Here is an 11927-nt window from a genome sequence, read left to right as displayed (position 1 = left end):
AATTCCATTCCATTCTATTATACAAGAATGACTCTTACTACTTTATTCCCATTAGGATTTCTAACTCTCATAAAAACTATCTTACTAATAAATTAACTCAAAATCTATTGCCCCGAAATAAAAGTAGTTCTGGTACAGACTTAAAAACAGAATTCAAAAGGTTGTAAGACAGAAAAGTATTACTCTGTAATATGAAATGGCATCTAACTAAACAAAATTTAAATGTTCAGAACATTCTAACTCAAATTTCAGCTTTAAGAGATCATTTTAAAAGCTTAATCTACTAACCTGCTTAAGGAAAGAAAGAGAATATATGTGTATATTAAAGTTCACAATAATTCTTCTAGGTATAGATAAAAATATCAATTTAATTTCGTGTAATCTATTAAAAGTTTTTTTTAATGTTTTCACAGTAACCAACAGTCATTTATTTGTACCCCAATGAAGAGTAAAATGTTTAGACCTACTTACTAAACAATCAATCCACTTATACTGGGACCAAAAAACACAGAAAAGCAAGATAATATAAAATGCATGATTCTATATTGCTAACTTCAATCCAATTCCAATCTACTTGTTGGATTCCAAGTACAGGCATGACACTAATGAAATATTTAAGCCATTTTGTTAACCTGATTTGAAAGATGAATGACTCCTCTTCATATAAAATTTTTAATTTGTGTTATTAAGCACTCAAATCTGGTATTAGTATACCTAAATTTGCAACTTTCACTACAATACTCTTCTTGGTAAGCTCTGCATTACTATACAGACACCTAACAAACAGCTTTATAATAGTATGTTATCTTCTTCACTAAATGGTCTTTAACGTAACTAGGTTGCTTTCATTCTTTGTTTAAATTCTAAAGTACACTCGAAGAGGTTAAGATTTACTTCACAGTGCTATTTCTAATTGCTTCAGTTCCTTTATCGAGTAAATTATCTGTTTCGAGTAAGGTATCTTTAAAAGTTTATCTTCATCATATTCGGGTTTAAAAATGTAAACCACTTCCTCATTTTGGTACTCTGTGATAGTATGACATGGAAGTCTAGACTCTGAGCTCTGAAGTCAAGCTATCCAACTCCAACTCAAAATCTATTGCCTCAAAATAAAAGTAGTTCTGTTAAAAACAGAATTCAAAAGATTGAGAGAGAGAAAATTATTACTCTGCCTAAAGATTTAAATGTTCAGAACATTTTAACTCAAATTTCAACATTAATGAGAAATAATTTTTGAAGAAGCATTTGTTCCAGGAAATGCTTCTTAAATCAAAACCGTAACTAGAATCTTGAGCCTTCTTTGAATACACTTAACAAATTCTGCCAACTGAACAGGATTAAGAAAAACTATAGCCAACTATGTTATTTCCAAAAACCTCGGAAGGCTTTACATTTTTACGACAAAACAGATCTATTTTAAAACAATCAGCATTGGTAAAGCTGTTAATCACTCAGTTGAAATTAATCATCTTCCCAATTCAATCTCTATTTACTAAATTCCTTATTGAATTTTCTTCCAACCCCTATTTCCCCCATCAAAAATATGTTTTTCACTAAGTCAAAGAAATTAAACCTAAAATGCTAAGCCAATTTCTGCCCATTAAAAATTATTATATATATATGCATATATTATATTAAATAAAATATGAGTTGATTAGCAAGTACACACATGGATGGAATCAAATCCTTTAATAGAAAAAATATATACTACTGACACTGGGGATTCAGCAAAAGGTATGAAATCAACGATAAAATCTCAAGAAGAAACTAAAAGTTAAAATGTATTATCCATAAGGAATCACTTCTCACATTCCAGAACAACTTCACATGTGTAAAGAATGCTTCCAAAAGATTTTGAAGAAAATTATCTTATATATTTAGAGGCGGGAAAAAAGGCTCCCTAATCTCACAGTAAAAACACACACAATTTCTTTCATCAACAATGCACTCTACAAACTGTTCATTAACTCAGAGGTTATGCAGGTGAGAAGTTGTGACAGCTACCTCTCTTACTGACATAGTGATATTAAAAGGGGCTGAGATTCCTGTTTGGAATAAAAATGAAATAGAGAATAAATTGGAATTTGTGTAAATACAGCAAACTGTTAACAGCTTGACATTTTTAGTATTCCATGAGTTGTAATTATACTCAAAGCAATGTGAGCATCACAGCCTAAAATGTATGTCCTAACGTCCTATTCAATAAAACATCTTATATTACTTTCAATAATAAAACTATTCATGCCCACTTGAAAATGAAGTGTAAATTGTGCTCAAAGCTGTAAAAAAATTAGTTTATATTACAATATTTCATGTTCCTTTTAAATAGTCATAATGCTTTAATAAAAATTTTAATGACCTTCATTTGCATAAAATGGTATACATAATTTTTTCAGAGCAAATATTGCCTAGATAAGATTTTTCGAGGAAAAAGAATTGTTGTAAAATTCTACTTCTGTGACAGAGAAGTCCTTTCCTCTAAAGAATGCCAATTCTCAATATACTGGTTTTCCATAGCTAAGAACTTAGAATGTCATATATAATACAATTTTGAAGTACCAAAATAGGATATGTTTCACTCCGAAAATTAAAAGATCTATAGGAAAAGACCAGTTAACAATACTATCCTTAACATGAGTTCCAATGCAAGGTAGATTAACAATAAAATATAAATTTTGTTGAACAAATATATAATTTATTCTATACTCACACATCCACAAGTAGTACATAATCTTTACTGTCTTTTGGAATTCTACAGGAATGTCTACAGAAAAATCCTGATAGAAACAAGGTCCCACAGGAAAACTGCCAGGAAGAGGCGGCCAATTATTTTTTCTGCCTGCAAATTAAAAAGAAAAAAAAAGGTTATTTATATTAGAACAAATATGTGTTTTGTTTTTTTTTTAGTTTCATAATAAAAACATCTATTCTTTTAATAGGTGTCTTACAAATATAACACTATATCTCTACATTTCTTGAAAACTTTGAAAGCCAAGCTTTATGTCTTTCAAAATTTTTCCCAGAATCACTTTAGAAAACATTAGTTGGTAAAATAATTTTCCAGTGGCATATCATGTAATTTTAGCAGGAGCCAATTATAATTATATACAATTAAAACAAGGAAAAAAAAAAGAACACAAGAACTTACCCTGTGACTCTGCCCTAAAAACAAATTTATTTCAAAGTCTCAAGAGTCTGGCTCTCACATGAAGGCCATGCAGTTTTTAAATCTCTACGATTTCTTCCTCAAACAAGTTAAATCTATTTCCTAACCCATTTGGCAAGGGAAGACCCAGCTTCTGAATCTTTCGAGTTTTCTACTGTTAACTCCATGAAGTAAACACGATTAACCAACACCAAAGTATCAGATTTGGCAATCTCAAAGTCTCAAAAAAATGATACCCAAAAGACACATGTAAGAAAACTATAAAAAACTATAAGAAGACATAAAAGAATCATGAAAAGGAGCTAAGGAATTAAACTGCCTTCAAAAACCTAGAGGAAAAACAAATTTAAACTATGAGAGAAAAAAAATATGTCTAAAGAAATAAGATTGAAAATAGGGCTTGGGGAAGAGACCAGGGTTATGGGGTGAGAGGTAAATAAAAAACTAAAATTAATCAAACATTAAAAACTGAGGGTAAAAATAGCAACTAAAGGCCATTTTCTCATTTTAGATATTACAATCCCACAACTTTTAAACATCAGATTTTACATACATTTTATACACCAGGAAATTTTTCATAGTGGAAAGAAAGAAGCATGACCTATTTCTGATTCTCCCCAACATATCTCCACTGTTTATCATTCTTTTCAAATTTTATGTAGTTCATGCATTTCTCATACGTCTCATGCTCATTTGACAAGCAGCAGAGCACAACAGTAAAAAGCAAGGCTCTGAAACAGAAATGCCTAGCCAATTATTGTCTAGAGGCTTTGGGCAACTTACTTAACCTCCTGAAGACTTTGTTTCTACATCTGAAAAGTGAAAATAACTATATCACCCTTCAAATAATTGTACTGAGGATTCACTGTATAACATATAGCAAATCTAATTCTTAATTTCCCACTCTTCGTTACAACCTTCATTCAAATATGTCTCATAGAAATAACCTGTATGAGTCAACACTAAGGAAATAGGACAGATTTTAGATAGAGGTATTTCGGAAACACTGATCTCAATTAAACCTTTAGTTTCTTTTAGAGATGCTGTCTCTGATGTCGCAAACAAGAAAATGGCCCAGGATAAACGTATCCTCAGGAGGCCCCCAGCTTACACATTCTAAGATAAGCAAGAAACAGATCATTTATTATTGTTGTCTTAGACCTGTCATCCATCAACATCCAGACATATTAACAATGACTTTTTACCCAGAGACTCATAGCTGTCCTTAAAATACTCCCTTGAAGTGGTCTCTGGAAGTCATAGCCTGAATAGATTTCATAGCAAATAATGAATTCAGCATTTCTTTCTTTCTTTGGCATCATCAAAATACCCCAGGCTTCCTAGAGTGACCACAGACATTTTTTTTAACATGCTTTGACAGATACAATATACTTGTTAGAACAGAGGAAGATAACTTAAAACCGCGCTGAATAAACCAGAAGAGTCAGTAAAATGTAGGGCACACTCCCATTTACTCATCAAGCCTCATTAGACCCAAAGACTGCCCAAGTGCATAATCAAAGGCTCCTGGCCTTAGAATAAACCAAAATTATCATAGTCACATTCACTTTCTGTGTGATAAGGCTAACGCTGTTCTAATCTATCAAAAGACTATGCAAATCACAAAGATCAAAGAGCTATACAGTATCAACTAGGAAATCTGCTGTGTCTGAACTCCTTGCTAGAATAGGAAAACAGGACAGAGTTTTATCCACAAATCAAATGACCTAAAGCTAGTGCAGGTATAACTTAAAGTGTTTAAGTTATTTTCATTTCAAACTTCTTTGGATACTACCATGTTGACTGAGGTTTTGCATTTCTCGTTCTCGACGATCTAGTTCTGCTGCTTTTCTTTCTAGTTCCTCCTGGCGCTTGAGAAGTTCAGCTTGGGCCAAGGCATGTTCCTGAACAAAAAATAATAAGTGACTAGGTTGTCATAAGTATAAAGTATTATAACATTGATATACTATATCCTGCTTCTCCCTCTACTATGTTGGAAACCTATTTCAAATGTTCTTCCAAAATACAGGAATTCACTAAAAATTACAGTTTCAGAAAACATTATGGAGATACTTGCTCCCATTTTGGTTTTTTGGTTATGAAAACCCTCAGTGGGAATGTTGGGCACATTAGGACTAAAACAAATTCTAAGAGTAGTCAGAGTCTTAAGGTAATTGGGAAAATAAAATTAAGGTGACCTCAGTGCCTAAATGAGTGAACAGAGACAAAAGGAAGAGTTGAAGAAAACAGAAAAAGAAAAGGGGAAACTGAATTGGCTCTTATGAATTGGGTTAAATGGTACATAAGGTTTCCAATGCAAGAATATATATTATCTTATATTTTATAAAATTATGAAGTGAAAGAAGGATATGGCTAAGAAATTCTGGTTTATAACTCCATCTATCTTTATGTGATACTAGGCATCCCATTCATCTCCCTTTCTCATATTTTGTCCACCTTCTTTTCCTATCACTGTCCCTTGTTTACCCATTATAACTCTTCCAGTAATATTATTCAATCATTGCTACTGTAATGGTATCATGCTTTAAAAAGTGAGACCAAAGGCAATAAAAATTTCTCTATACAAATTGTACACCAAGATAATATATGAATTCAGTAACTGCTAATAACGGAATAAAGTAAATGTTATAAGCTGCAAAAGAAGAATGAGCACTATAGAGTTGACAAGGAAGCTAACCCAGACTCAAAAGTAAGTTAAAAATTAAATAAGGAATCTAACATATAAAGAATTATTTTCATCTGAAATGATATTAGTATTGTAAATGATACTGATATAGTAATTTCCAATATTAATTTACATACGTAACAGAACTAACCTTTGCAATCTGTGTATAAGCTGGATGTTCCTCTGTTGGCTTCATTATTGCTGGTTGGGTACTGGGTACATTAGGCATTTTCACATTGCCTGGTGGAGGCTACAAAGATTAAGAAAAGGGCAAATTACACAACATAGAGATCCAACTTTAACTTCTTTCAAAAGGCATAATATTAACACAAAGCAAAATGCCGAGAACTGCCTCTCTTCCTCCCCTACCTTCTCACAGTCAAATGTGTGGCAAAACCTGCTTAAGCTCTCTATCCCTGTTTTCTCAAGCTCATTAATTTCTCTATTCTTCAATCTGGGTGCTACCTCTAATGCTACACTTTGACAATAAAATATTTCATAAGCAAGACTTAAAGGCAAAAATCCAAATAATAATTAGCAATACATAAAACAGTCAATTAGTTAATACATTTCATATGTACATTTCAATAAGAAATAGATGAACATGTTACTGGGGGAAAACGCATTTTAAAAAATTTAACAGGCAACTTATAAAAGAAACACAAAAGGAAAATAAACACATAAAAAAGTCAACCTCATTAATAATAAAAAAAAAATGCACATTTCACCTAATCATTTTTAAATGATTATTACCATAAAATCATCATCACATTTTGGAAAAGTTGTGGTAAAATGGGTATTCTCACACGCTGAGAGTGAGACCTAGTTCATATAATAATCCTGGAATACAATTTGGCATTACATGTAAAAGCCACAGAAGTATTTAAACCCTCTGACCCATAAATAGTCTTTTAAAATATCAAAAGAAAATAATCCAAGAGATGCACATATGTGTGTATGCTAAGAATGTTCACTAGCATTATTTATAAAAGCAAAAAGTTAGAAATAACTCAATTGCCCAATAGGAAAATGTTTAAATTATGACACATCTGTAGAACATAACACGCACCTATTTAAAAGTTCTGAAAAATATTTAATGAAATGGAGAATGCTTGTACCAATAAATGACGAAAGCCAGCTATAAAACAAAACTGTATATGAAAAGGGGACCCAATTTTTTATTTAAAATATAATTAAAATATATCAAAATGTTAATAGTGATTATTTCTGGATAGTGGGGTTAAACACTTTTTCTTGTATTTTTTATCTCCACTATAATCTTTTGTTACCCAAAGAATTATAAATTCTCTGTTCCACCCCAATATATCACATGAATAGGCAGAAACACTGAAGCTAATCAGTCCTAACTATTCGCCAACTAAAAAAGCACAGTCCTAAAGTCTCAATCTCTTGGTTTAATATGTAGTGATGACAAAACAATGACCAAATAAAATGCCTGCCAAAGTTAGTTTGGCAGCATACTTCAGGAAAAGCATAGAAGAAATTACCCAAGTATTCACCCAGCTGAAACCTTACTATAAATTCTTTACTGTTTACTGTTTTAAGTAACAAATGAGGTATTAACTACAATAAATTATTAGGTAAGGATAAAGGCTGGGTTAGAACTAGAAATTTGATATATCTGAGGTCACGGTTGCCTGTGGTATAACAATAATAGGAAGTATTTAAGTACAAATCTCTAAGAGCACTGACAGCTGTTATCCTGATAATTTCTTCAAATTCCTAGATATTCGCTGGATCCCTGTCGGCTCTGTGGCCCAGTATTTTCTTCAACCACAACATATGTAATTCACCACCTCAAGACAAGTACAGCTCTTGCCATAATTATTAAAGACCTATTCTGATGATGACCCCTAATTCTTTTCCAACTTTTCACTTCTGCACATGTGAGTAAAAAGAAAATTAATACAACAATCCACTCAAGATTCCCGTTTCAGGCAACACAGCAGACCACATATATGTAGAGAACCCCCTCCCCATACACAGCACCTAAAAATGTCAGATCAAATTTTAGTTATATTTTAAATACATAACTAAGAGGACGAAATCCTGGGATGCCAGATGTAGGAAAAACTGCAAATCCAAACAAAGAAGAACCCCGATGCCATGCCATTCACAAAATCACTGGGGCTTAATAAACCAGAGACAAAACTTGGGAAACAATGCAAGGTAAAATCAATCTGAGATCCCTCCACAAAGCCAGGTCTCCCTAAAAAGCAACATTCTCAGTGGATAAGGAAAAAACAGCTTCGCAGAAAGAAACAGTAGGAATACTTGTTTGTCCTCCTCTTAACTTTGGATAAAGAAGCAAAAAAAAAAAAAAACAAAAAAAAAAACACCTAGAAATCTGCCCTGAGAATTCCTAATCAAAAACTTACCAAACTTGCATACTTTCATATTACCCATATATAGACAAAATAATCCAAGCTGAAATTTTCATTTCAATGGATCCCAAGTTGGTATTGACCTCAGGTACCAGGCAAAAGTAGAAGAACAAACTTAAAACCAGGCTTCAGAGAATTTTCACAGATAAAGCTCCAAGAAACTTTGGTTCATGATTTAAACAGAAGGAAACAAGCCACTGTAAGAGCAAGCCCACAGACATACAAACTACAAACTAAGACTCACAATATTGTAATTATCAGATACAAAATATAAAATGGATATTTCCAAAAAAGTAATAAAATGTTTAATAAAGAAATAAAAGAGGGTAATAAAAGTATGACTCAACAACTAGAGACTATCAGAACTGACCAAACATCATCTTAAAACAGAACTTCTAGAAATGGAAACTGTAATAATCAAAATTTTAAATTTAATAGACAAGTCAAAGAGAAGACTACATAAAGAGGAAAAGATAATTACGAAAAATAGAAGTAGGTCTGAAGAAACTGCACAGAATGTGGAAGAGAGACCAAACAGGAAAATGAGAGGTTGAGAGAGATGACAATAGAGTGAGAAGGTCTAAAAAACTAAGAGTCCCAGAGGGAGAGAACAGAGAGAATGAGGAAGACAATATTTAAACAGAATGTGAGGACACGAATCCTCCGGTTCAAAACTCCAAAACCCACCAAATTAAAATAAAGTAACACCTAGACATGTCACAGTGAAAGAGCAAACGCTAAGAACAAGAGATCTTAAAAACAGCAAGAAAAAAAGGAAATGTCAGTAAGACTAAAAGCTAACTTCTCAACAGCAACAGTGGAAGCCCAACTGATGAAAGTGACTGTCAACGTGGAATTCAAGTCCAATGAGGCTACCTTCTGAGAACCAAAGTGATAAAGAATGAAAAATATTGAAAGAGTTACTACCAACAGACCCCCACTAAAGGAATTTCTACTTCAGGAATAAGAAAAATGATAAAAGGAAAATCTGAGATGAAAGAAGAAATATCTTTCTGCCTCACTGTATATCATCTTCATTTCACTTTCACCAAAACTCCGGATATAAAAGGAAAGTCAACCTATCTGTAGAAAAAGGAAGACACTCTAAGGCAATGGATGTACCAAAGTAAGATATGTTCTTTTCCTTCTGACAACCTTGAAACTGTGTCTGCACTGGCGGACCCTGGAGAAAACCTTAAGTATTAAGAAAAGCAGAAGGTGCAGAGATGATTACAGAAAAATACTGAGACAAGGCAGGAGAATAGTAGTAAAGCGACCTTGGGGGCAGAATAAAAAAGTCTAGCACAGCAAGGCTGTATATCTTGCTCCCATGGTGGATAAAATTTCACAAGTTAGAAAAAGACTATTTTAAAATATATCTCTGAAAGTAAAGGAGTTATAATTCCTTTTATTAACTTTTTATTGAAGTATAATTGACATATTATATTAGTTTCAGGTGTGCCATATAATGACTTCAATATTGCAAAATGATCACCACAGTAAGTCTACTTAACATCCATTACCCATACATAGATACAAAATTTTTCTTGTGACAAGAACTTTTAAGATCTACTCTTTTAGCAACTTTTAAATATACGATATTATTAACTATAGGCACCATGCTATATATTATATCCCCTTATTTTATAATTGGATGTTTGTATCTTTTGACCCCCCCCCCCCGCCCCCATCTTCCACTCTCTGCCTCTGGCAACCACCAATCTTCATTTATCTATGAGCTGGATTGTTTTTTTGTTTGCTTAAGATTCCACATATAAGTGAGTTAAGGAATTTGTCTTTCTGTCTGACTTATTTCCCTTAGCATAATGCCATCCATGTTCTCACAAATAGCAACATTTCCTTCTTTTTTATGGCTGAATAATATTCCACTGTGTGTATACTTATGTGTGTGTGTGTGTGTGTGTGTATATGCGTAGATATATACACACACACATTTTCTTTATCCATTCATCCATCAATGGACATTTAGGTTGTTTCTAGTTCTTTTATATTATAACACAAATTACCTTACTATGTTTGCTTATTCCGTGTGGCTCTGGAGCACTCAACTAGAACTACTAAATAAAAATTATAGGAAGATACATATTTTGGCTCAGCAGAATTAAGAACATCATAACAATCATGGTAATAAAACAGTGGATGGACTATTTTATAACATAGTGAACTATGCACTGGAAATTCCAAAGATGTTTCATTATTAAATAAATGATTGAATATTTAAGATCCCTAAACGAACAGGACAAACAAGCAGAGACTCATGGACATGGGACAACAAACTAGTGGTTACCAAAGGGTAGGGGTCAGGAGGGAGGTAGATGGGATAAAAGAGGTCAAATATGTAGTGACAGAAAGAAATCTAACCATGAGAGGTGAACACACAATGCAGTGTGTGTGTGTGTGTGTGTGTCTTACTGTTGAATTGTACACCTAAAACTTACTGGATTTCATTAACCAATGTCACCATAATAAAAATAAAATAAAATAAAGATCCTTTCAAGGCATGGGATGTCTGCAAGTTGTCTTTCCCATGTATAAACAAATATATGTTCTCCTTCCATATTCTAAATTCCTATTTAAGAAAATTTCTCCTTGTTTCTTCCTACCCCTTCTTTTCCATCTGTGAACCAATAAAGTTCTTAAGTATACTCAGAGTCTAAAAGCAATTTTCCTAACATGTTCTTAGATCGCCTACCTCAGGAACTGCTAGTGTTTATTGAAAATGCTGACTCTGACTGTGGACACACTGATTCAAAAACTTAGGGACTGAAGAGAAAGGATTTGCATTTTGAACAAGCTCTAATTTTTAGTGTGCTCCCCAGGGTGATTCTTAAACACCTTGAAATTTGAGAACTCCCCTCTACGGCAACCAAGTTCAGAGCTTCTATAAACCACTGTCCTATCCTTTCACCTAATGGTGACACTGCCAAAAGAAACCTAAAACTTTCTGCAGCTTTCATCAACGAAGTCTCTGAGCAAACAAGAACTGACTGTGGCTCTGCCTAACACAGATTCCTTTGTCACAAAGGGTGGTGAAAATTAAATACACTAATGTCAGAATCAGGACAAACAGAAATAATTTTATCAGAATAGATAACCATTTTTAAACAAGACTTTTATTAAAGATTAGAATAATTGGGGGAGGCAGTGCATAATAGGAAGAAAGAAGGGATATGCGAGGATGGGAGTTTCCAAGTAGAGAAAGGCACATAAAGGAACAGAAGCAAAACCATACATATTTATTCACACATTCATCAAGCATTTATTGATCAACCACAATATAACACAAACCGTTACAGACACTTGGGATACATTAATGTACAAAACAGGTAAACATCCCTACCTTCACGGAGCTTACATTCTAACAATGGAAGAAAATACATATAACAAATACACTATAGAGTATCTTAGAAAGCTGTAATTTTTATGGAATAACAAGAACAGGGTGAAGGGGTCCTGAGAAAAAGTGGAGTGGGGATCGTTTTACGGAGGTGGTTAAGGAAGCCAATATTTAAACAAAGACTTTACAGAAGTGAAGAAGTCAGCCTTGCAGATATCTGAGGTATCTTGCAGATATAAGGATCATCTTAGGCAGAGGGAGTAGCCAGTGCAAAGTAAGAATGCCTGGCTTATATGAAGAAGCCAGTGCTGG

The 11927-nt window shown here is 33.2% G+C and overlaps 1 protein-coding gene across 2 annotated transcripts in view; it reads right to left on the bottom strand.

Moving 5' to 3' along the window:
* The window catches only part of SCAMP1 (secretory carrier membrane protein 1), an 83534-nt gene that overhangs the window by 39839 nt on the left and 31768 nt on the right, over positions 1-11927 (bottom strand). For both annotated transcript variants that reach the window (XM_006913170.3, XM_025047886.1), the window contains 3 exons: positions 6004-6102; positions 4962-5070; positions 2711-2839 (listed from right to left, as the gene is read on the bottom strand). In XM_006913170.3, coding sequence (XP_006913232.1) covers positions 2711-2839; positions 4962-5070; positions 6004-6102 — 337 coding nt within the window. The remainder of the gene's footprint in view (positions 1-2710; positions 2840-4961; positions 5071-6003; positions 6103-11927) is intronic.

The sequence above is a fragment of the Pteropus alecto genome, unplaced genomic scaffold (genome assembly GCF_000325575.1).
Source record: "Pteropus alecto unplaced genomic scaffold, ASM32557v1 scaffold20, whole genome shotgun sequence".
Taxonomy (NCBI): domain Eukaryota; kingdom Metazoa; phylum Chordata; class Mammalia; order Chiroptera; family Pteropodidae; genus Pteropus; species Pteropus alecto.
Note: the sequence above shows the minus strand (reverse complement) of the source record. Positions and strands in the feature narration are given on the sequence as shown.